This window comes from Macaca fascicularis, chromosome 18 (assembly GCF_037993035.2).
Source record: "Macaca fascicularis isolate 582-1 chromosome 18, T2T-MFA8v1.1".
Lineage (NCBI taxonomy): Eukaryota > Metazoa > Chordata > Mammalia > Primates > Cercopithecidae > Macaca > Macaca fascicularis.
This window is the reverse complement of record NC_088392.1, coordinates 46,549,543-46,573,046: the sequence shown is the minus strand read 5'-3', so window position 1 is coordinate 46,573,046 and position 23,504 is coordinate 46,549,543. Positions and strand designations below refer to the sequence as shown.

At 34.4% G+C, this 23,504-nt stretch overlaps 1 protein-coding gene across 2 annotated transcripts; it reads right to left on the bottom strand.

The window, feature by feature from the left end:
* Positions 1–2,575: 2,575 nt before the first annotated feature.
* Positions 2,576–12,169, bottom strand: SYT4 (synaptotagmin 4). Of its 2 annotated transcripts, none has more exons than XM_005586819.4 (4): positions 11,881–12,169; positions 8,261–9,075; positions 6,391–6,511; positions 2,576–5,315 (listed from the first exon to the last, which is right to left on the bottom strand). In XM_005586819.4, exons 1-4 carry the CDS (start codon positions 11,912–11,914, stop codon positions 5,008–5,010), a joined length of 1,278 nt encoding a protein of 425 aa, XP_005586876.1. In that variant the 5' UTR covers positions 11,915–12,169; the 3' UTR covers positions 2,576–5,007. The 2 variants fall into 2 exon arrangements, with proteins under 2 accessions (XP_005586876.1, XP_005586878.1); XM_005586821.4 differs by having other exon boundaries at positions 8,267–9,075.
* Positions 12,170–23,504: the final 11,335 nt, after the last annotated feature.

Here is a 23,504-nt window from a genome sequence, read left to right as displayed (position 1 = left end):
TGAACGCTGTGCTGGGAGATCCGCTGTCCTTTTCAGAGCTGTCAGGCAAGGACCTTTAAGTCTGCTGAAGCTGCGCCCACAGTGGCCGCTTCCCCCAGGTGTTTGGTCCCAGGGAGATGGGGGTTTTATCTATAAGCTCCTGACTGGGGATGCTGCCTTTTTTTTTTTCCCTCAGAGATGCCCTGCCCAGAGAGGAGGAACCTAGAGAGGCAGCTGGGCCACAGTGGTCTTGCTGAGCTGTGGTGGGCTCCACCCAGTTTGAACTTCCCTGAGGCTTTGTTTACACCCTGAGGGTAAAACTGCCTACTCAAGTCTCAGCAATGGCAGATACCCCTCCCCTGCCACCTAAACATGAGCGTCCCAGGTCGACCTCAGACTGCTGTGCTGGCAGTGAGAATTTCGAGCCAGTGGATCTTAGCTTTCTGAGCTCCAAGGGGCTGGTACCCGCCAAGCCAGACTACTTGTCTCCCTGGGTTCAGCCCCCTTTCCAGGGGAGTAAACGATTCTGTCTTGCTGGCATTCCAGGCACCACTGGGGTACGAAATAAAAACTCCTGAAGCCGCTGGTTTTGTGCTTGAAACCTAGAGCCCTGGTGGTATAGGCACTGGAGGGAATCTCCTGGTCTGTGGGTTTCAAAGACTGTGGGAACAGCACAGTATCTGGGCCCAGTACACCATTCTTCACAGCTTCCCTTGGGTTGGGGAGGGAATTTCCTGACCCCTTGCACTTCCTGGGTGAGGCGATGCCTCACCCTGCTTTGGCTCACCCTGCATGGGCTGCACCCACTGTCCAACCAGTCCCAATGCAATGAAACGGGTACCTCAGTTGGAAATGCAGAAATCACCCGCCTTCTATGTTGATCTCGCTGGGAGCTGGAGACCAGAGCTGTTCCTATTTGGCCATCTTGCCAGCAATCCTCTATTTAAACATTCTTAAGACGATGTACCTTAAGAAAGAGAAAGAACTGCTCTTAAAGTAGGTTATATAATATTATTAATTTTGGAGAATGATATTTTTGACAGTGATATTAGTATTGCTTTCTTTTTTTGGTTTGGTTATAGTTGACTTCTATTTCCCATTAAAAAGCTTTATTGAGGTTTAATGTATATATAACTAACTGCACACATTTAAAGCGTACAGTTTGGTATACTTTGGTACTTACTGTGTGGATGTTTTGGTACTCGTTGTATGTATCAAGGGCTCATTCACTTTTATTGCTGAGAAGTATTCCATTTTGTAAATATACTACATTTTACTTGTTCATTCACTTGTTGATGAACATTTGACTTGATTCCAGGTTTTTACTATTACAAATAAAGCTGCTACGAAAATTCATGTGCAAGGCTTTGTGTAAACATATGCATTCATTTGTCTTAAGTAAATACTTAGGAGCAAAATAACTGAGTGACGTAATAGGCATATTTTTAACTTCTTTTGAAAATTATAACTTACTTCCCAAAGCAGTTGGACATGTTACATTCCTTTTAGCAGTATACAAGGGGTCCATTTCCTCTATAACATTGTCAGCTCTTGGCATTTTCAAAACTTTAATTTGTGTTACTATAATTGGTGTGCAGGGTATCTTACTGTGGTTTTAGTTAGCATTTCCCTAATGACCAGTTTCCTTGGAAAATCTCCTCCATATCTTCAGTTGCTTTTGGCAGGTACGTTTCCTTAAAATATATTTGAATTCTAAAATGTAATGACTCTTTTAACATGCCTGTGTACACTTTTACTACAATTAATACAATTTGAAACAAAATAAATTAGCAATAAATTCCAGTTTTATTCCATTTGCACAATCATTTTTTTTCAACATGTGATTACCGTAGAATATTTCTGTAAAGACTAGAGCTGTGAAAAATGTCTGATTCTCTAGATGGTGGATCCTGTTGTTCCCATTTGCCTTAGCTGGTGTGTAATGGTAATATAATATATTATAGATGTTCTGGTCTGTTTTCCCTCCTTATTTAAGAAAAAGTAAGACATCCAGTTCCACATAATTTTATTAACCAAATATTTCTCAGGATGTGAAAAAAAATGAAAAAGGAATATAAAAGCAGTGATATAAAATAGGTAATGAAAGATGTTAAAATAAGAAATGAGATAAAGGAAAAAAATAGGAGAGTAAATAAAGAATGGTGGCTGAAAATACTGGTAAGAAAAGTAAATGAAATATAGAAAAGTGAATAAAATTTAGAAAAATAAAGAATGTGAGAAACAGCCTAAAAATCTAGCAAAGTCAGTTGATGAGGTCCCCTTGAGGAGAGTGGAATGGTATGGAGGGAAGGGCAGGGCAGGCCATGAAATCCTCTTGAGTACTACTCCTCCCTACTTGATTCCATTGTCTATGCTCCTTGATCCTCAAGTTTTGCTTCTGTTTGATAAGGATAATGATATCTGCTCCAGATGATTGTTATGAAGAGGTTTTTAAAAGGTGTATTAAAGATTTCGGTGCTCATTAATTAATGTTCCCTAACCTATGCAAGGAGATCCACTAGGGAAACTTGAAAATTCAGACAGCAATAAGAGAAGCCTTAGTACAGAATCCATTGGCAGAAAGTCTGCATTGAAATGGGTTGGGCAAAAGCAGCAATTTATTCATGTCTTACAAACATGGTCTTACAAACATCATACAGAGCTGGCACAAAAGAACAGACACTGTCTCGTACACCATGCTTCCTTCCAAAACACTTCTATTGAGTTACAACATCAGAACAAGTCAATTACTGAGTTACACAGTTCTTCAAACATGGATACCTCCCCATTTGGGTGGTGAGTTTGGCTAATCAGACAAACAATTAATTTACATGTTTAATACAGTGCAGGATTTGTAACAGGATTTAAGATATTCACATTGATATTGTAATACATTCTAAAACAGTACATTTTTTCAGAAATGATGAAATTAGGTATTAAGATCTCCCTGCCTGTTTCAATTCCTTTGTTGTTTTTCTTCTTTCTTTTCTTAAAACCAGTTGCAAATAGTTTTACTCAACTTTTCACACTCAAAAACACTTCAAATTTTAAAAGCTAAAAACTATTTACAAATTACCCATTTTAATTTTAAAAGTGTTTGTTGTTGGTTTCATTGTTCCATATTAAAAAAGAAAATCCTTCTCGTCCAACAACCATACCTCAGCTGCTACCACCATTAACTTCTGGCTGCTGTGAAGAATACTTAGAATTGGCCCCTTACAAATGTTCAGAGGTCCAAAATATATTCTGTTCCATGGCCCATGATACCAAATGCACATGTATAAAATGGCCATTTGACTTCCCCAAGCTACACACCTACTACAGATCATTTCATGTTGCTTTCACAGAAATGCCGAGTGGAGCAAGATGCCATGAGGTGACTTTGTAGTGAAATGAAGACAATGATTGGGAAATATGCTTTTTTAATCCCAAAGTCATTTTAAAAGCACAAAAAAGAGGTTGATTTTTAATCTTTGTACATACAGAATGTAATACATTTTCTTTACATTAGGCATAGTCATAAAAAGCATGTATAAGTTGTTTGGAAAATGCATTTTTCATAGAATTTACAAACACTGTGATATCAAACACATTCTCAAAAACTGCTAAAGTACTGACACAAAACCTGACTCAAAATGTAAATTTTTCAGTAGACTTAATTTCTAACTTGCATATTTAATAATTCAACTGTACTCAAGTTCCACTCATACTTCTCTAAAAACTCAAATATAGTGACATTGCTCTCAAGTTAATTCTTTTCAAATAATCACAGGGTGCAGCTTTAATCTAACAGGTTCTGAATGAATTTCAGAACACTGGCACTGGAAAATGATACAAGACACAAGTCTGTAAACTGCTCTATAGACAACAGCTCAGGACAAATTAGCCTAGAAAAGATAGTGAAACACATTCTTTGTTGTGCTAATTTGACAGCCTAAGTATATTTTGCATGAACATATGTAAATTACGTTAGAATTGCTCTTGAACGATTTTGTAGTCTTACATTTGTTTGTTGGTTAAGTAACACTTTTTATCTGGCAATGTAAAAAATCTTCACAGTCTTTTCTGGGGGACAATAAGTTAAATGAAGACTTCGGTGGCCATGCTGACTCGGTACAAACCATGGCCTTAAAAGTACACTTGCACACTATACCTATTTCCTATAAGAAAATTGCGCTTCTAACTGGATTTCTAGTTGAAGTTTATTTCTTTATTCACTAGCTAATTCAACGATTTCACGAAGGTACATAGGGGTTTCTCAGGCCACACTAAGGCTTGTGACAGGCAGTGAATAATCCAAGGCCATGGTTCTTATGTGAGGCTATATTTTACAAAATTTTGACTCACATGTAACCTTAGCGGGGAGAAAAATTATATTTCAGCCACAGTGTTCCCAACTCAGCCCTTTGACAAAATCATTTCTCAGCTTGTTCACTGTCCTTTTGAAATGCATCTAAGTTACCCTTATGATAAAATTGCATCAAATAATTACAAACCAAACTGAAATGACCAGATACTTTTATATGCAGGACAACCATTTGCACATGACATAATTAATAAATACAAACTGGAGGACATTTTTTTAAGTATCTTTGGAATTAAAGAAAAAATGATTTCCCCAACCTGAAGATAAATGGATAAATTTTCACAAGGCAAGGCATACTTTTCATTTTTAAATCTTAATAATCACATTAACTTTTTGTGACATGTTCCAATGAGATTGTCACATTTTTAATTTGGGATTCTGGCACAGTATTAATAAAATGTCTGATTATTCCTAGTTATATCACTGGTCATCTGAAGGAAAAATTGAATATCTTATGAAAATTTATCCAACTCTTCTAATAAATAGGGAAATTATCATGAAACACATTTGAAGTTACTTTCTGGTCTACTAATTCAATCCATTTCTAGCAACAACAGCAAAAAAGGTAGCTTGATTTCCCAAGCTTGCAATCCAATATCGAAAGAAAGAAAATTTCTCCTTGCCTAGTAAAAACCTTTAAGTTCCAACTCATGGCTAGGATGCTAACCATCACAGAGCACGTGCCACTTGGCAATTTGTCTCCTGGGGTAGTCACAGATCTCTTTCCAGTGCTCTCCACCAGTTCCTTCTGCTGCTGCACCCAAGACTAACTGCCCGATTACCTCGTTTCGGGACCCCCTTTCAGAATCCAAAACCAAAAATTCAACACTTATATCTTCAAGGCCCTCACAAGGAATATCAAAGACAAACAGCTCATTGAACACTGCATTGGGGGTGCATTTCTTCACATGAGTCTTCTTCTTGGAGATTCTCTTTTTGGCATGGTACAGGTTCACTTTGACATAGGGATCTGCAATGGAACATAACAGGCATTACAATGGCATAACTGGGCTAGAGAGCTGATATCAAGATAACAGTGCCCTTAGAGAACATGGCATGCCAATGACATGTGGTTACCAGAAAAATAAGTAAAAACAAAGGAAAAATATGGATAAAGCTTGGCCTTTCTCTTGTCAACAGAACTGAAAATAAGGAAGAATATGGAAAATAAGAGAATAAAGTTCTAAATTAGAGAATAAGGGAAAAAATTAATGATAGGAAAAGAGGTAACACAAAAGGAAAGAAAATAGAATGTTCTATGGACCCGTTCTGATTATTATTAACTTAGTCCAAGAATAGAATAGAAGGAAAAAAATATATATTAGACAACATCTAGCTTTACTGACTTGTGTGACTTTGGGTAAGTCTATTTCCCTGACTTTTGGCTGTGTTTTCCATAAAATGAGGATTTAGAGTCCACAATGTCAATGTTTTTTTTTAGTTTCAACTTTTATGAATTTCTTTAGTCACAGGCTGGATTTGCTTTCTATTTCCTAGTGTTGAGCTTCTCTGTGTCATTGTTAGTATGTAGATTTTAAGTTCATGCCACTTTATCACAATGCTTTTGCCTTTTTCTGGTGGCAATATATGAGTCAATTTTAGCTTCATAATCTAATCTTTTAAGACCATGTTTTCAACTTCCATCATTAAATAATACTAGTAATAACATTAGATGATATTTGAAGAAGTGTGTGTTTCTAGTTCTCACAATGCCCCTCAGGATGAGCAGTATTATGGCCAGTTTGTACAGAGGTTGAGAAACATACCCAATAATATTTTGTTAAGGAATGGAAGGGTTAGGATTTGAACTCAGGTAATGTTAAACTGTAGCTTATTTTGTTTCTCATTTCTATACAACAAACAATTAGTGTTTTGTTTCATTTTTTTGTAAAGTTAGTCACAAAACTAAAAGCTAACTTTTACAGTAGATAAACAAGGTATTAGAGAAAAGATAAAACATAAAAGAGTAAGAGTAGGTGGGCTCATTTGCAGTAAAATACATTCCACTCATACAGTGAACCTGAGTATTTCAGAAGCATTCTTACCTGAAAGTCCGGACACATCAGATTTAGGCAGATGTCGAGCTTTTAAGACAACCACAGTTAGAGTATTTGTGGTGGACTGATAGCAGAGGGAAATCAGTAACTCACCCCGTCCTGAAGACTTCTAAAGAAAGAGAAATGTGATATAAGTATTTCTATCTTTTTAGCTTTGAAGTTTGTACTTTCATTAAAGTTTAAATAACATTGTCATTTAAATGTAATCTTCTTACTTATTTTTATTTTTATATTCTAAGGAATCGAAGAGTAAAAGCTTTTGTGCAGGACCATCGCTGCTTGAAAAACCACTGCCTGCCATCTTGTGGTCTTGTTTGGTACTACAGGATGTTAAAATTCGCAATAAATTGACCACACCCATTACTTAGAAATGTTTAAAGCATATTTAAATTATATCCTACACAGGATTATTTTTGGCTTTTGGTTTTTAACAACATCTATACTTTTCAAAGTTATTACTAGTAACAAAGCTTATCTAATTATTTGCATGAGTATGTGTTGGGTCAAATGACTGCACATACTCATGCAAAAAATTAGATAAGTTTGATTTGATTTCAAATTCTTTACCACCGACATGTTGAAATTTGAACTCAGTCCCAGTGAGATTTATTCCGACCCCAACTACCTTCCTGGCACAGAGGGATAATGGAGTTAAAATTCTCTGCCTCTTTAACAACAGCAAATTTCCATTCAAGCCAAGAAATGAATTGATTTTAAGTACTGGAGAGAATTGTTTTGGGACGGTGTCATAGCGTCCTTCTTTGAATGCTACTTAGATTTCATTTGTACTTTAAAGACAATAGATAACATATCCAATAATTCAAAGTAAAATTTTTGACTGAAAGTAACAAGATATTAACTTGGTGTTTGTTTGCAACTAAGAGTGATGGCTGACACAAAACTAAAACTGCAATATATTTATACAAAAACTAACATGTGACAGCTGTATAAGTAGGCACTCTAAGGAGAATAAGAGTAGAAGAAAGATCCTTATTCCCACTGTGCCACTAAATCAGCCGGGTGTCTCAAACAAGCTGTGCAATGTCTCTGAACCTTGACCTTCATTAATTTCACTAGGAGAGGAGACAGTCAAAATGAGCTGTCAGGTTTTCAGTTCTGAAACACTATGTTGTTTCAAAAACGTAAATTAGTATGTTTATTGATTTTTATAAATAATTCTACTATAGAGAGAAGTTATTCTGAAATACTACTGTTGAAATCAATTGAGTTTCAAATTTAAAGTGAAGATGGGATTAAATTTGTTTAATTGATGCCTTATTTTTTCTAATAAACCCAGAACTACCAGAGTAGTATAACTACAAAAATAGAGGAACTCATTTCCTACTATACAGTTTAGAGATAGGCATTGATAATTGAATATGACCTGATACCTCCTCCTTGAAAAGCAGTTCCATTGAAAGTCAATACAATTTCCAAATCTTCAGGAAGAATTGATTTAATTTTAAATTTCCATTTTAAATTCAATTACGTTGACCTTGAAACCTCTTTGTTAACTTGCCTATGAATAAGAAATATTCACCTATATTTTAAAGTAGCAGTGTCTGTCAAAATATTTATGATAGAGATTAACAAAAGTATTTACATAAGTGATATCTAAATATCCATAAAGAATGCATATTTATTTCATATCATTAAAACACTTTGAGTATTTCAGTTATGGATTAAATTTTATTTCATCTGTTCTATTCCCTTGATCTCCATTAGATTATAATTAATAATAATTAAACATGGTAAGGATGACATGTACAAGCTTATCATATTAATGAAAATTCCTCAGACACCAAAAAGCTACATAAAAGATTGTTTATAAATACTTTAAGCACTGAAAATAAATTACCCTAACATTTCTCTTGATGATCTCTCTGTTCATTAACATTTTTCCTTCAGATAATTCAATTCCCGAGAGAGGAATTAGAACTTCCCCAATGATATCATCTCTTGAAAACCTGTCAAAACTCAAAATTGTGAAGTGCAAGGCCAATTCTTGGATTTGGGTGTAGGGGATCCCATAGAATGTAAAGGTCTCATCAAAAGCTGGATCCAAGGTTTTTCTCAGCACTCTAGTTTTCACTTTATGCTTCTTCTCTGGGAGGATCGTCATTTTGATATATGGGTCAGAGGTCATCGACTGCTCGTCCATGGCTGGCAAGCCACGGGCTTCCTTGATATTGACCACAAATGCTTTTTTCTCAAAGTTGTATTCTAAGGAGAAGAAGAGAGTTCCCAGCTTCTCTTGTTTTTCTTCTGAGGAAAGGGAAGTGCTGGACTTTAAACTATCAGGGGAAACTGCCTCTTTTTCTCCTTCTAAAAAGAGCTTCGGGGTTGCATTCTCCAGATCAGAAGGGCTGCCAGGTTTGAGGTTGGTTTTGGGAAAATTGCCATTGAGATCTCTCTTTTCAAGATCCAGATGCAATGAATTCTTTGGCACAGTTGGCTTATTCTTTACTTCATTTTTGTCATCTGCTCCAAACTTCTTTTTGCTATTTAGGTTTTCAGGGTAAATATCAACTCCCTTAAGCACATGCACAAACTTGTATGGAGGAGTCTTGTTAGACTTGGATGATTTTCTCTGACAGCAGATCCATGCAAAGAGAGAGACTGTGAAGACCAGGCCAAATGCACTGAAGATCCCCACCACTGTGGGGATTTCATCTGAAAAATCAAATGACCAATAATATACATTAAAGAAGCAGAGCTGGAGATACGAGCCTTTTGAAAAGCCTAATAGAGCTAGCAATTGCTATAGGTTGAATAGATTGAATTACTTTCCAACTGATATATATATCACACTAACTTCAGATACAAAAACATCCCCACAGGAAAAACATAAAGTATAGTAGAAACTCCTTCATTTCAGTAGTTTTTCATTAGTGAAATGAAAAGACAAAATGGTCCTGAACAGATACGGGGGAATGCTTAATGACTCTGACCTATCTTTGTTTTCTCAGGTAACATGAGACAACTACGATATGATGGATCAGTACTAATTTCATTATTTTTTATTGTCATTTTGAGGCTTTCCAGAGCATCAAATTTTACTGGAATTCTAAGTAGTTCTTTACCCAGAATTCAAGCAGCAAACATTTAGGGACCCAGTGGTTCACTTAATTGTAGGAAATTCTGAAACAGTATTTGGCATTGCCACAAACTCATTAGTAATTTTCATCCCAATTATGGAACAGTGGTAAAAGAAATACACATATATTAGAGAAAAATAAAACAAAAACCGAAGAGTAACTGGGTACCAATATTTTGTAACTTGTAACACTACCATCCCTCTGTATGACAACCCCAAATTTCTCAAACACTGAAATTTTCAAAGTATAAATTAATTAAACTTAAATAAGATAAAAACAGAACAATAGGTATAAGTGAATCAGCATTCCTTGACATATAATGAGAACAGTGAAATTTAGAGTTCAATCTTATCTATAACTGTTTCTTCCGCTAGCACATGGCATGGCAAATGATAATCAAACTGAAATTGTCATTATTTTCTTGAATAATGGCACATTAAATTACTGACATTAGGTAATATCGATTATGCATAAGGCTTATCCTATTTTATGTGTAAGCATCTTTCTTAAACAAATGGTTAGTAACACTATGGAAGCAAAAGCAGTATTATTACATCGGTACATAGTGAATCAATAGAGTCAAGGCTTAATATCATCAAAGTGAATACAACTAATGTAATATTATATACATTTTGTTCCATTGCAATATGCTTTTTATCCTAAATAGTGAATAATAAAGTTATAAGTTCCAGCCCAGAAAGGGTTAAAACTTTTCTAAATAACCACAAGAAATCCAGTCTTTTGTTACTTCCCTTCCCCATCCCCCCAAATCTTCTGCCAATCTACTTCATAATTATAAAACTGAACTCAGAGAATGTAAGGTTAAGAAAAGACAAATGAAGTAGAAGGTAAAAAATCCAATAAAACCGCAATAAAAATCCTGTATTTTAATGTATAGAAACTGAATCATGTAAAGATGAAATAAACCTTTGACTTCTCTAGGTAGAAAAAAGAAACAGTGACTACTATAATATAAAGCAAGAGCTAAAGATAATCTGCTAAACTTAGTACCAGCTTTTCAGTTTTTGCTTCTATTCAAGTCTTTGTGGAAAAAAAAATGCACCCACATTCCTGGACTATAATAACCCAAAGCTAGGGAGCAAAAGCAAAGTCATGAACTGAGACAGTTCTTTAGTCAATGTAAAAACAATAAAAACAGCAGAAAATCATTTTTATAAGTAGACTGATAGACCATGCTAGAACATATTTTCACTAGTACAGTCTCTAAAAATTCCTCCGTTTTAGAAAATCATTCAGGTTTCAAATGAAGAATTGGGAATAAACGTCATACCAAAATAAACCCAATAACCCAAAAGGAAGGCTGGGAAAGAAATTCATTTATGAATATAATATCATAAATTGTCCCTATTTGATATTTATGTCAAATGGCAAACATTTTATATAACATGGAAACACTTATCTACTCCCTATGTATTCTCCACTGATAAGGTCTTATAATCTTGAAAGCCAATATCATGGTTATTTTATTCAGTTTAATAACAATTATCATACATCTGTAGATATCACTCCTCTTCACAAACTTCTATGAAATTTCATGATTTACAAAATACATGTAAGTAAAATTCTGACCTTTTTCACTTGTAATACATTGGATTCTAAAAATAGTACTTTTTTATCCTACGAATTGCATCTAATTTTATGTACTGAAACCAAAAACTTGTTGTAAGAAAAGGAAAGCTGAAGGCGAAAATTGGAGCCCTAATTCAAGTTTCCAGCAGCTTTCAGCTAATTGTGCAACCCACAATACTTCCCTCATCTCTCTAGGTTAGCTCAGCAGTGAAATGAAATAGGCTGAGCCAGTGCATTTTGAAACTCCCTTTAACCCTACTACCATATGATTCTGTCTTTCACTAGCAACATATTTCAAAGATACTAGAAAAACATAGCAGACAAAAACACCCATATGGAACACCCTGTAATAAAATATACATTGCCAAACCCCAATAGACAAGTTGCTTTCTTTAACCAAGATCAAGCCCCAATGTAACCAGAGATATATTTAGCTTCTCCTAATAAAATATAGATTTACCTACAAAATAGATGAAACCAACATGGGAAAAACAAAACCCTTTTTCTTTACTCAGTGCGTGCTGCAATTTACAGAAGTACCTGAAAATTTAAGAACTTCTTGAAGGTAAATTCTCTCTAACAGAAGACAGTTTTAAGGAGAGAGATACCAAGGAAGGGAGAGAAGCCGCAGAAGTAAGCCACAATTACCTGACTGCCATTCTCATTTTCCTTTTAAATTAACTACCTAGGAAATCTGTATTCAACAACCAGGGAAAAAATAAATGAATAAACAGCCCACCCCAGAATATTCAAGGAACAACCGCAGTCATAAGTTCAGTAACTTGCTTACCAAATTCTTCCCGGCTGGTGGTGATCGGAGCCATTTTTTACTGCGTGTTTCTGTCCGAGGTGCTGAAGGAAAAAACTGCCTGGCTGGATTCACTTGTCTGGATCGGAAGCGCCGGCTTTCCGAGCGCTGAAAACAACAGCGCAGAGCCCAGGGGACCAGCTCCTGGAACAGGGAGGAGGCAAAGAGGGAGGTCCACTCGCCCTCGCACAGTGATTTGCCACCTCGGTTCCTGTTTTGGCTCTTCTGAGAAGCTCATCTCCGAGCTCCAGACGTGGCTGGAACCCGAATTGACGCAATCCTGACGCTACAGGGCTGAAATCAGCACCTGCCCCCCTCCCCTCCTCCCTTCAAGCTTTCCTTCTTGCTTCCTCCCTCCTCTCTTGAGGATTCAACACACGCTCATCAATTGTTTTAACTGTTGGACCACTAGAGATTAGCTTTGCTGTTTTGTGGGGGCTCAGAGGCTTACCGAGATGAGCCCCGAAACTGATCCCTGTCAGTTCCTAATATAAAATCTCCTGATCACCTAGATGAATAAAATTGTGTTTCTGAGTTATCAGAATAACGTGACTTACAGAGGAGAAATTTCTGGTTCAAATGACTCATTTTAAGACGCAAAAACGTATTTTCTTGCTTTTTAGTTTTTTCTTTGACATGTTATACATATGACACTTACTACATTTAGAAAAGATTCACTACAAATTGATCCATTTGACATAAGATAGTTTCTCCACTATAATCCTTTATGTTCTAATAAATTATTAGTCTAAATATTTTGCTGGTACAGTTGATCCTTCCTGATCTGTCAGTTCTCTTCCCTTTAATACCTGACATTTGACCAGTTAAAGCACTTAGGAACAGATGGAAATAATTCCTTGGATATTCAGACTCACTCTCAGTTATGACTTTTGCATATAATGAGACTGCTTCTGAAATGACATTTATGGTTAAAAGGCCTGACTTCTAGTATGCTTATACAAAATAGTTCCAATAATCAGGCCAACATCTGAGGTAACATTGGTAGCATTGGTTATTTCAAAGGAAAACATTCCTTTTTCTAAACTGATGATATTCTCGAGGTGAAAAACTGGGAAAAATATGGTGTCAGATTCTGATTCATTTGAATCTGAAGAGTGTGCCTTTCTAAAACAAATGCTTAGCAATTTTTCAAAGGAAAGAAGTCAGGCTGTAACTCCAACTGTCAATTATTGCTCTGCAAAGAATTTCTTTGCTCTGGAGTTAATAAGCAAATGACATTCAGTGTGTGCTGGGATGTGGGAGAAGGGATACAGGGTGAGTCTCAGAAAGCTACTGTGCAAGTGGCAGGTCCCTGCACATTGGCTAGCAGCAACCCAGAGCATCAAGGCTCTGTCTGGGGAGAAATTAGCTTCAGTTCTTTGCATCATGGAAAATTTTATAAACCAGTCTTTTTTCTTTGCCATTCTATTTGCTCCCACATACTTGGCATTTGAATGTTCCTCTGACACATTTTTTTAAACTTTCTATCTTCATGCTATGAAAACACACAAACTAATTTGCTGTATTTAATTTTTCCACTGGCAGAGTCTGTGGTTGTGTCTTTATCATTTCGCTTTATTCAGATTACCTCAATTATGCATGCATAATTGAGGAAACCCCACCCGATGGGGTTGTCCCTAGAAATAAATATCTATTAGGTTAAAGAATAAGTGGCATTTATTTGTGATGCATATCACAGGTGGACTAAATACATGGTGTGATGTTTACTAAAGTGTATATTTTCTAGCTAAGTTATTGCTAACATATGTTTAAGTTCATTTTTTGTAAATATAAATACCTTATGTGCATGTTCTATATAAATTAGTATCTCATTAATTTTACCTTCAGATAGTAAAATGCTGTTATCTGTAAACTGTACAGATTGTTTAAACTCTATTTCTATGAAACCCACTCCATCCTTTGCTGTCTGACATCTGAGGAAGCATCGTGATAAGATTACCTCTTGCCCAGAGCTAATGCTATTGTGGACGAAGTAACTATTTCATTGCTTGCTTTATAAGCAAACTGAAAAGAACTGTTATTAATTAAATGTCTGAAGTTTTCTTCACTTTCATTTGATGAATAGCATTTTAGGTATTATTCAGTCTCTTTAGACAAGCTTCTAGCAACACCAGATGAGGAGTGGGCAGTAGACAGACCCCACACAGAGAAAAACCTGTAAGATTTTATGATTGAGATTCACACCCTACCACATTATTGAATTATTCTTTTTAGATCCGTCAAACAAGTAACCAATTTACTGACGTGCAAAATACTGCTCTAGAAGGGGTGACTTGGGAGGAGGAGTTGTTGCTAGGTAACCACTTTTTCACCACCCAAAACACACAGCCTCAAACAAGTTCTTGCTTTGGCAAACACAGACCATTCTGTGCAGGCGGCAGTATTTACTTCAGAATGATTCTTTCACTGTTAAAGTGGTTCAACTTTTACATTACTTTCTTTTCCAATTGCAAATGTCTATATATAATTTGAGAAACAATTAACAGAACACTTGAATTTAGTTTTAAGCAATTTAGTTTAATCTGAAGCTATTGATGACTAATTACATGATTGTTTTTGTTCTATTTTATAACAATTTAATTTAGTATATATTTTGATTTTTAAATTATTGTTTATGTTATTTATTAATTGCATAGTTCAGTCTATATTTTCTCTGTTCCCTTCTTTGAAAAATATTATTGGTGAATGTATTTAGAAACTCATGCCAAGAAAAATATAATTTCAAAAGGTTATGAAAACATTACCATGATCTTCAGTAATCTTTAGTAATACCTACATTAGTAATAAAATATCATTTTACTAAAATATCATTTTACCCACTGGTATGTGGGTGGAGTAGACTGAAGTATCTGATAACGGGAAATGGATAATTGTTTCAATGTTCTGTATTATTACATTATGAATGCTGACTCTAATGCTAATGGAATAGATTTATATTACAAACACACCCAAGTAAAAATACTGCAAGACAAATGCCTCCTCATTTCGTATCACAGAAATCCCTTTACTACATTTGTTTTTCTTTAACACATTCAACATTTACTATGTACATTTAATAGTTCACATGACAGTGAATCCAAACCACCAAATAAATAAATAAATACATACATACATACATACAGCTTACATTCTTTTCTTTATTTTCTTTCAACACATATTAGACATGTATCACTACATTTTTGCAAAGTGAGGGATTTATATTTGTCAAAATAAAAAAAAAAAGATCTTTTTCTTCATGGGGCATATACATTGCAGAAGAAATCGACAGCTTTTTCTCTAGAACTAGACAAAATTCTTATCAGATCATAATTACATACATATTTATTTTGCCTTGTTCTTTCTACAAACTCTAGTCAACACTATTCTACAGCCATCACATTTACCTTATTCAGTCTATTCTTATTGACTTTTCCCCCCTCACTATGGATTCATTATGATTCTTATACAGATTGCATTCTTTGTTTCCCTCTATCTCTCTATAAATTCTTTATCCTTTAAGAATCAGTTGAAGTTTCATTTGTACTATGAAGTTTCTGACTTATCAGCACTCATGGATTTCTTCTGATTTAAATTCTTACAGCACTATCTCTAGTGAAGTCTTTTAAGCCAAGTTGACATATCCTTGATCTATATACCAACAATTCCCAAAAAGACAAACCAAAGGCCTTCATTAATGCAAACACCCAATATTCCACAAGATTCTTACTTTTTTTATCTTCTATGAACTAATTTTTTTATGACTCCTGTATCCATTTTGTTTTTACTTTTTAGACCTGCCTTCACACTGTGGCCTTTGAATAAACTTCACAAATTCCTAAGTCTTGATATCTCAACAATAATTTGATCTAGAGTCTTCCTAGAAGATTTTTGTCTTTCAGTTTATCTTGAACGTATTTCTTGCTAGCTCCTCTCCCTCCTTTTTTCAGTCTATTCCTAAGTAAGACCTCTCTTAGTCTTCCATTATCACTAAAAAACTGGGATTGGGCAGAGCAGAAGTATAGTAAATTATTCATTTCAGGTAATGGAGATGTAACAAATGTTTTATTATTAGACAATATTTATTTTGAAAATATAAAGATAAACACTGGTAAAACTGGCATGGATTAAAGCTCAAAAATTACTGGATTATATATAGTCTTACATAAAATAGACAGATATAAAAAAACAGGAAGCAAGAGTAAGGTTAAAATGAATCATAAAAATGATAAAAAAGAAAAACAAGCAGATAGCGTGAGTAAAATCTAATCATCTAAGTAAGCGTGGAAAAGTTACAGATTCCAAGGTGAAAGATCTTACACTGAGTTAAAAAAATAAAGTTTAACCATATGCTGCTCACAGTAAAAATACTGAAATAAAAGTGGCTAAAACACTGAAATAACAGAATGCACAATGAGTTATTAAACATAGATAAATGAAAAAGATTAAGTTTAATTTAAAAAGTCAAAAATGAAACTGGCCAGGTTTGGTGGCACGCCTGTGATCCCAGAAATTTTGGAGGGTTGGGCATGCTGGCATACTTGTGATCCCAGCATTTCAAGAGGCCGAGACAGGCAGATCATTTGAGCTCAGGAGTTCTAGACCAGCCTGGGCAATGTGACAAAGTCCCGTCTCGGCAAAAATTACAAAAAGTATTTGGGTATGGTGGCATGCGCCTGTAGTCCAGCTATTTGGGAGGTGAAGGTGGGAGGATCATCTGAGCCCAAGAGGCCAAGGTTGCAATGAGCCATGATCACTTGCCTGCACTTCAGCCTAGGTGACAGAGTGAGACCCTGTCTTGGGGAGGAAAAAAGTCAAGAATAAAACATCAAAAGAAATAAAATACACAATTTTATAATGTGAAAGTATATACTGACAATAAAAAAGCAACCTTTTTTAAGGCTTATGTTCCAAATAGCTTACCATCAAATGCATAAAGCAAAATTGTGAAAAATATTGATGAGAAATATACAGCAATATAGCTGCTAATTACAGACATTATCACTTCTTCCAACCACTTACAGACCATTTTAATTCCAGGTTTGGGCCATTTATCTGGGATGACAAAATTTTACCATCATTCTTTAAAAATTCAAACTGTAAAATTCAAGTTATTTTCAAGGCATGAAAACTCTTAGAGAACAGAGATATTTCCTCAGATATTTATCATAGGATTACTAGGAATTCGAAGAAAAGTGAGAAGATATTAAAACATATGCTATTTTTTTAAAAGATATGGACTTAAAATTAAGAAACTATAATCTTCGATGATTATGTAGTAGAACACCATTGAAAGTATATATATGTGTGTATGTAAGTGTGTTCATGTGTGTGCACATCCAACAAGGCAACAAACCAACAATCTCCTCACTAACACATATAAATAACAGAGAAAGTTTTACACAGGGCAAGGAGGTTCCATGTTTGATAATATACTTGGCAGCATTGTAATATCAGGAAGTTGAAGGCAACCTATAAATATCCATTGTAATATGAATGAATAAATTGAGTTAGGATTCTGTAATTCTGAAGTTAAAAGCAACCAATTATATCTGTATCTATATCTGTACCTATATGTATATCTATATCTAAAATACATATATATTCCAATACACTTATACCTTATAAAATGTTATGTTAGATAATTAGAGTTATAGGAAAACACCATTTAGGTTATAGTGCATTTTATTTGTGGCAGACCTGCCAAAAACAATTAGAAAGCCATAGGAAATGTGTTTGAAAAACTTTGTATTGCAGCATTTATGAATTGATGAGGCAACTAAAGATTCTAGGGCCAAGATACAACGGAAACTATAGAGAGGTGAACTGAGATTTTGCAAGTTACTTTTCCTCTCAGGAAATTTTCTGATTCTTAAAAGAAAATTTAAAAAAACTGAGAAATCAGGAAAAGAAACAGAGCTAAAAAATAGAAATGCAAGCAGGTATTTTACTAATCTCACAGGACTGAAGAAGCAATAATTAGAGTTAGGGAATGCCTAGGCAGGTAGGACATAAGGGGCTGGAATCCTCAAAAGGAAGAAGATACAGAAATTGTCACTGCCCTGAGTGATTTTTAGACCCAAGACAATTGCTCAGTATTTCAACTTTCAGGCGAGAGGTTTAGACGCTAAGCAGAAAACTACTGAAAAACAAAATGATGGCTTCACCTGATTCATGGTGCTGAGGATATAAAATGTATGCCGTATTATCCATCAATGAAAATAATTCTTGGCCCGGAGCAGTGACCCACGCCTGTAATCCCACCACTTTGGGAGGTCGAGGCGGGCGGATCACGAGGTAGAGAGATGGAGACCATCCTGGCCAACATGGTGAAATCCCGTCTCCAGTAAAAATACAAAATTAGCTGGACATGGTGGTGCGTGCCTGTAGTACCAGTTACTCGGGAGGCTGAGGCAGCAGAATCATTTGAACCCGGCAGGTGGAGGTTGCAGTGAGCCGAGATCATGCCACTGCACTCCACCCTGGTGACAGAGTGAGACTCCATCAAAAAAAAAAAAAGAATTCTTAGTAATCTCCACAGGCTCTAGTTGGGACTACTGAAGAACTACACCAAGGAGAACAGATAAATCGTCTGTAGAATGAACCCTATAGAAACATAACTCTGGCTCCATGTATCTTAGTTCTTGAGTGGATACACCGAGGGCTGCTACAATTTTTTATACACAATGTCCAGCATAGAGTTAAACATATCAAGTAGGAAGTATGCAATAAAAATAGGTAAATAGAGTAATGACATAGACAACTGTCATTAATATTGATAAGAGATAATAAGATGAAGTTATTTACCAGATAATTAGAATTTAGAAAACTGAGACTAACATTCTAGACCTAGAAAATACAGTTTTGCCCCAAATAAGGAGTAAATGAACATCATGATTGAATAAAGTAATAGAGAGGATTTGTGAACCAGAAGAAAAGTCTATAAATAATATCCAGACTAAAATAGAGCAATGAAAGTGTGGAAAATTCAGAAAAGAGGTTAAGAGATATAATGAAACATGGTAAACAGTAGTAGCAGAAGTACAATTTGGCAACCCAGAAGTGAGGGAAAGACAAAATGAAATAGAAGCAATATTTGAAGAAAAAAAAATGGCAATGAAATTTCTCAACACAATGAAAAAGGTCAACTAGTATGTTCTAAAGACACTAAAAACTCCAAACAGGATTAAAATAAAACCACATAAAGTCTCATAGTTAAATGACTAAGACCAAAAGGCAAAGAAAAACATATTGAAAACAATTAGAAGATAAGATAATAACATTTAAAATGCAGCAATAAGACTCATCCAACATCTTAATAGAGATGACAGATGTCTGAAGACAGTAGAATAGCAACTTTAAAATGCTACTGCCAATCTAAAATTTAATGACAGCAAAAGTCAAGGTGAAAGAAAGAACTTTCTAGAAAAGTGGAAACTTAGAAAATCCATTGATGGCAAATATTGACTAATAAAAGGAAAGTGATCACAGACAAAACCCAAATGCAGAGCAAAACAAAAAACATGGAAAAGGGTAAAACACGTCTAAGTATAAATTAATATTAATAATAAATATGCATGGTGTGAGCTAACATATAGAGGGATTTCAAATATATGGCCAACAATAATTTAAAGGGTAAAATGGAATAAGTTTGGTTCCAATGTTTTAAAATCCGGGAAATGTTAAAAGTAATAACTTATAGTTGAGTTGTAATCTCCAAGATAGTTATAAACAACAGCAGGAAAAATATACTTAAGAAGTGCCAAAAAGCTAATAAAAGCTAAAAGAAAAAAAGAATAGAAAAGAGAGAGAAATAAGTGGTTTAATAGAATATAAGTAACAATTTGGATTATATTAACCTAAAAGTATCATTACATTAATTAATTACTAAATATTCCTTTTAAAAATAAAATAAAAGTTTGTCAGACTAGGAAAAAGATAAAAACCGAACTCACTAATTCTATACTGCTTATGAGACACAAAATTTAAAAATGAAAAAACAACAAAGTGAAAAGAAAAATATCCTACCTCTTGTACACTCACCAAAGGGTGGAAATATATATATATATATATGAATATATATACCATATATATAATATATATTCTGTTAGGTTGGTACAAAAGTAATTTAGGTTTTTGACATTACTTTTAACCACACAAGCCGCAATTACTTTTGCACCAATCTATACAACTGTATATTCTGATAGATATGTGTGTGAGAAAAGTGGATTTTTACTTCAGACAAACTGGAATTAGAAAAAAAAAACATTTTATCAGAGCGATATAGGTTAGAGTGATAAATTTCTCGCTATGTAAGGAAGATATAAAGCTTTTAAATTTGTGCCCATTAATATAGCTTTAGGAGATATAAAGCCAAACATGGAAGAACTATATGAGAAATTAAAAAATCCACATCATAAAGAAAACTCACCCAAACTTTGTCATAACTTATACAAAAAGCAAGCAAAATCAGTACAGATATAGACTTTTTAAATGAATTAATAAATTTGACCTAATTATCAACTACCACACCCAATAATCTTTACAAGAGAACATTGAACATGGATCACAGAAGAATCTCAATAGAAATTAGAGGAAAATATTGTCAGCTGAATGATAATGATAACATGTCACATCAAGATCTACAGAAAATAGCTCTAAATGTGCTTAGAGAGTATATGGTTTATACTCTCCAGGTATACAATTCCTGATAACATTGACAGGAAAAAAAGAGGGAAGAATACAGATTACAGATGACTTGAGAACAAAAAAGGCAAGCCACAGAGTAGAAGTTAGAGGGTATATTTGCAATGTATAATCCTGATGTAGGAATTGTATCCAAAATATTTAAAGAAAAATCAATGTTTAAAAGACAGATATTTCAATTAAAAATGGACAAAAGTCTTGTAGAGACACTTTACTATGAAAGATATTATATCCCAGGTAGATGATCATAGGAAAGTAGCTTGGCATCAGCGGTCACTAAAATCATGCAAATTAAAATCACACATAATGGATAGTGCTACACACCTACCAAAAGGATCAGTGGAGTAGATTCTAAGTTTTGCAAAAATATAAGACAACAAGAGCCTCTGTCTTAGGTTGTTTATATTAGTACAAACATTTATAGAAAATATTTTACAGTATTTAGTAAGCAGAACATAGTCACACATTAAGGCCCTCCAATTCCTCCTATTGCTAAATTCTAAATTTAAATGACTGGAGTGTTCATAGTGGCATTATTTGCAGTTGCCAAAAATTAGAAACAGCTGGCTTTTCCTATCAATATTAAATTGGATAAATAAGTATATTCAGTAGAATATTATACAGAAATGAAAAAGGAAATACTGCTACATATAACAAAATACATTTAGTAAATACAATGTTAAATGAAAGAAACCAAACAGAAAAAACAGTGCATAATATGTGATTCCACTTATTTAAATTTTATGAAACAAGAAAAACTAGTCAATAGTGGTAAAATTCATATAGTGATTATATTTGTAGGGGTCAGTAACTGGTATGGAGCACATAGGCGGTTTCAGGGTTGTTGATATTCTCTATATTGATCGGGGAGAGGATATAAGGTTTTTTATTTCTTTTTAATTCATTAAATTGACATGTTATAATTTGTGTACTCTGCTATATATATACACATATATATGTATGTCAAAAAAGTTTACCAAAAGTTATGTGTGTACATAAACGTAACATTGCTACATGTTTTACAAGGGTAAACGTATTTTCAACCACATGTTAATAAATGCCTACACATGCTTATAGATGCCTATAAGAGAGAAGAATGTGACTGGCAATTGGACTTAAAGAATAAAAAAAATAAGTGAAATTAGAGATAAACTATGCATAGATTTAAGATGCATCTATGGGTCTTTTAAAAATAAAACCTGAGTATTATTCTGAGTAATCTTTAACTTTTTAACTATCTACTCACTTTAAATTCTATCTCAAAGATTTGCACTTACCCTTTGTATTTACAGTAACATATTAATTCTGAGCTGTTTCTTTTATCGCAGTATACATATTGAAAAAATAGATGGTTAGTAGGAAGAAAGAAGAAAAAGCTCTGCATAAAGATTGTATGAAGACAATGTATATGAAATGTGAACTTCTTGAACTTTTACGTAAAATGAATATGCATTTCCAAATGTTCTTCACCGTGGTCTCAGCCTTAGCAAATGAAACGTAGAAGATACAAGTCCCAGATTTCACTTGAGAATCCTAGAAGCTGCACAGCATATGAGGAGTCCGATTATATATATATATATAACTCAGCTAGGGATAAAGTTCAAGGGGCTGGAATAATTATGTAGTGTCAGAATAGTGGAGTAAGGATTGGAAAGTATAGAACTCCCTGACCTGAAAGATTCCTTTCAATTATTAGATGCTATAACCCTGTTCTCTACCCCAGATAAAATACCTCTGACTTCCACATCACTGAACCCTGTATCGGGTGTCACTTCCAATGCCAAAAATCCACATGTAGCAATCAACATGCCCGGTCTCCCCACAAAAAGATGAACTATATCTTTGCTTCCTCATCCTTGCTTTATATAAACTTCCCTGACTTCACTGTAGCCATTTCGTCACACGAATTTAACATTCATCTGCTTACTGTTTTTCTCCTCTTCCTTTCACAAACTCATATCTACTCTCAAGTGAAAAACTAGTAACAGTTTCTTATAGCACATATTGAAATAAAATATTTTTGTGACTTCTCTTGAGGATATATGTAGTTTAAAGACTTACCTCTGTGAATGGAACCAAATACCTTTCTATACTCCAGGGAGTTATGAAAGGGGCAAAATCACCTGTGTCCTTCCCTGAGCATCTGAAATTATATAATAGTCATGCTGTTTTGTCTCTTTTTAGAGTATATTGCCTTAGAAAGCAGGACACACACTCATAAGCAATGGTGGAGAAATTAAGATCAAAGTTTAACAATATGATTTAATAGTGGCAAGGAAGAAAAAAAAATTTGAAAGGTTAACTTAGGAAATAATTCAGTATCTGAGAAGATAACCACCAATAAAGAAAGGAAAAGTCAATGATAGCTTAGTGAGTCAAATCACAACTATTAAAATGTTATTTTTTAGGTAACAGTGGATAATCCCAGTTAGGAATTACTGAAATTAATTTAGTCTTGTTTGCACATTTTTCTAACCCCTTCCATCTTTTACTGAAATTAATTATTTTTAATTGAACTATAACCTACTTATTCACTTTTGGCATACAGCCATATTTAGTGAATTTGATGCGCAGTCATGGCTTTCAAAATTGCTGATTATTTCTATTGAAATTGTAGAAAATCATTAAATGTCATCTAAACATCTAAGGTTAAATTTTTGCCAATATCCAGGATATAGCATAGGCCAGCATATAAAGACAGAAAGGAAGAAAAAGCAAAAACAGATAAAATGGTAAAGGAGTAGGGAGATGGGAGAGAAGATAGCAAGACTATGGAGAAAAGGAAGAAGCTAATCAGAAAGATGAGTGAGAAAGCAAGCAAGAAAGGAAAGGAGGAGGAAAGAACAGAAAAAAAGAGAGAGCATAACTGGCAACAAACCAAATGTCCTTCATTGAATGAAAAA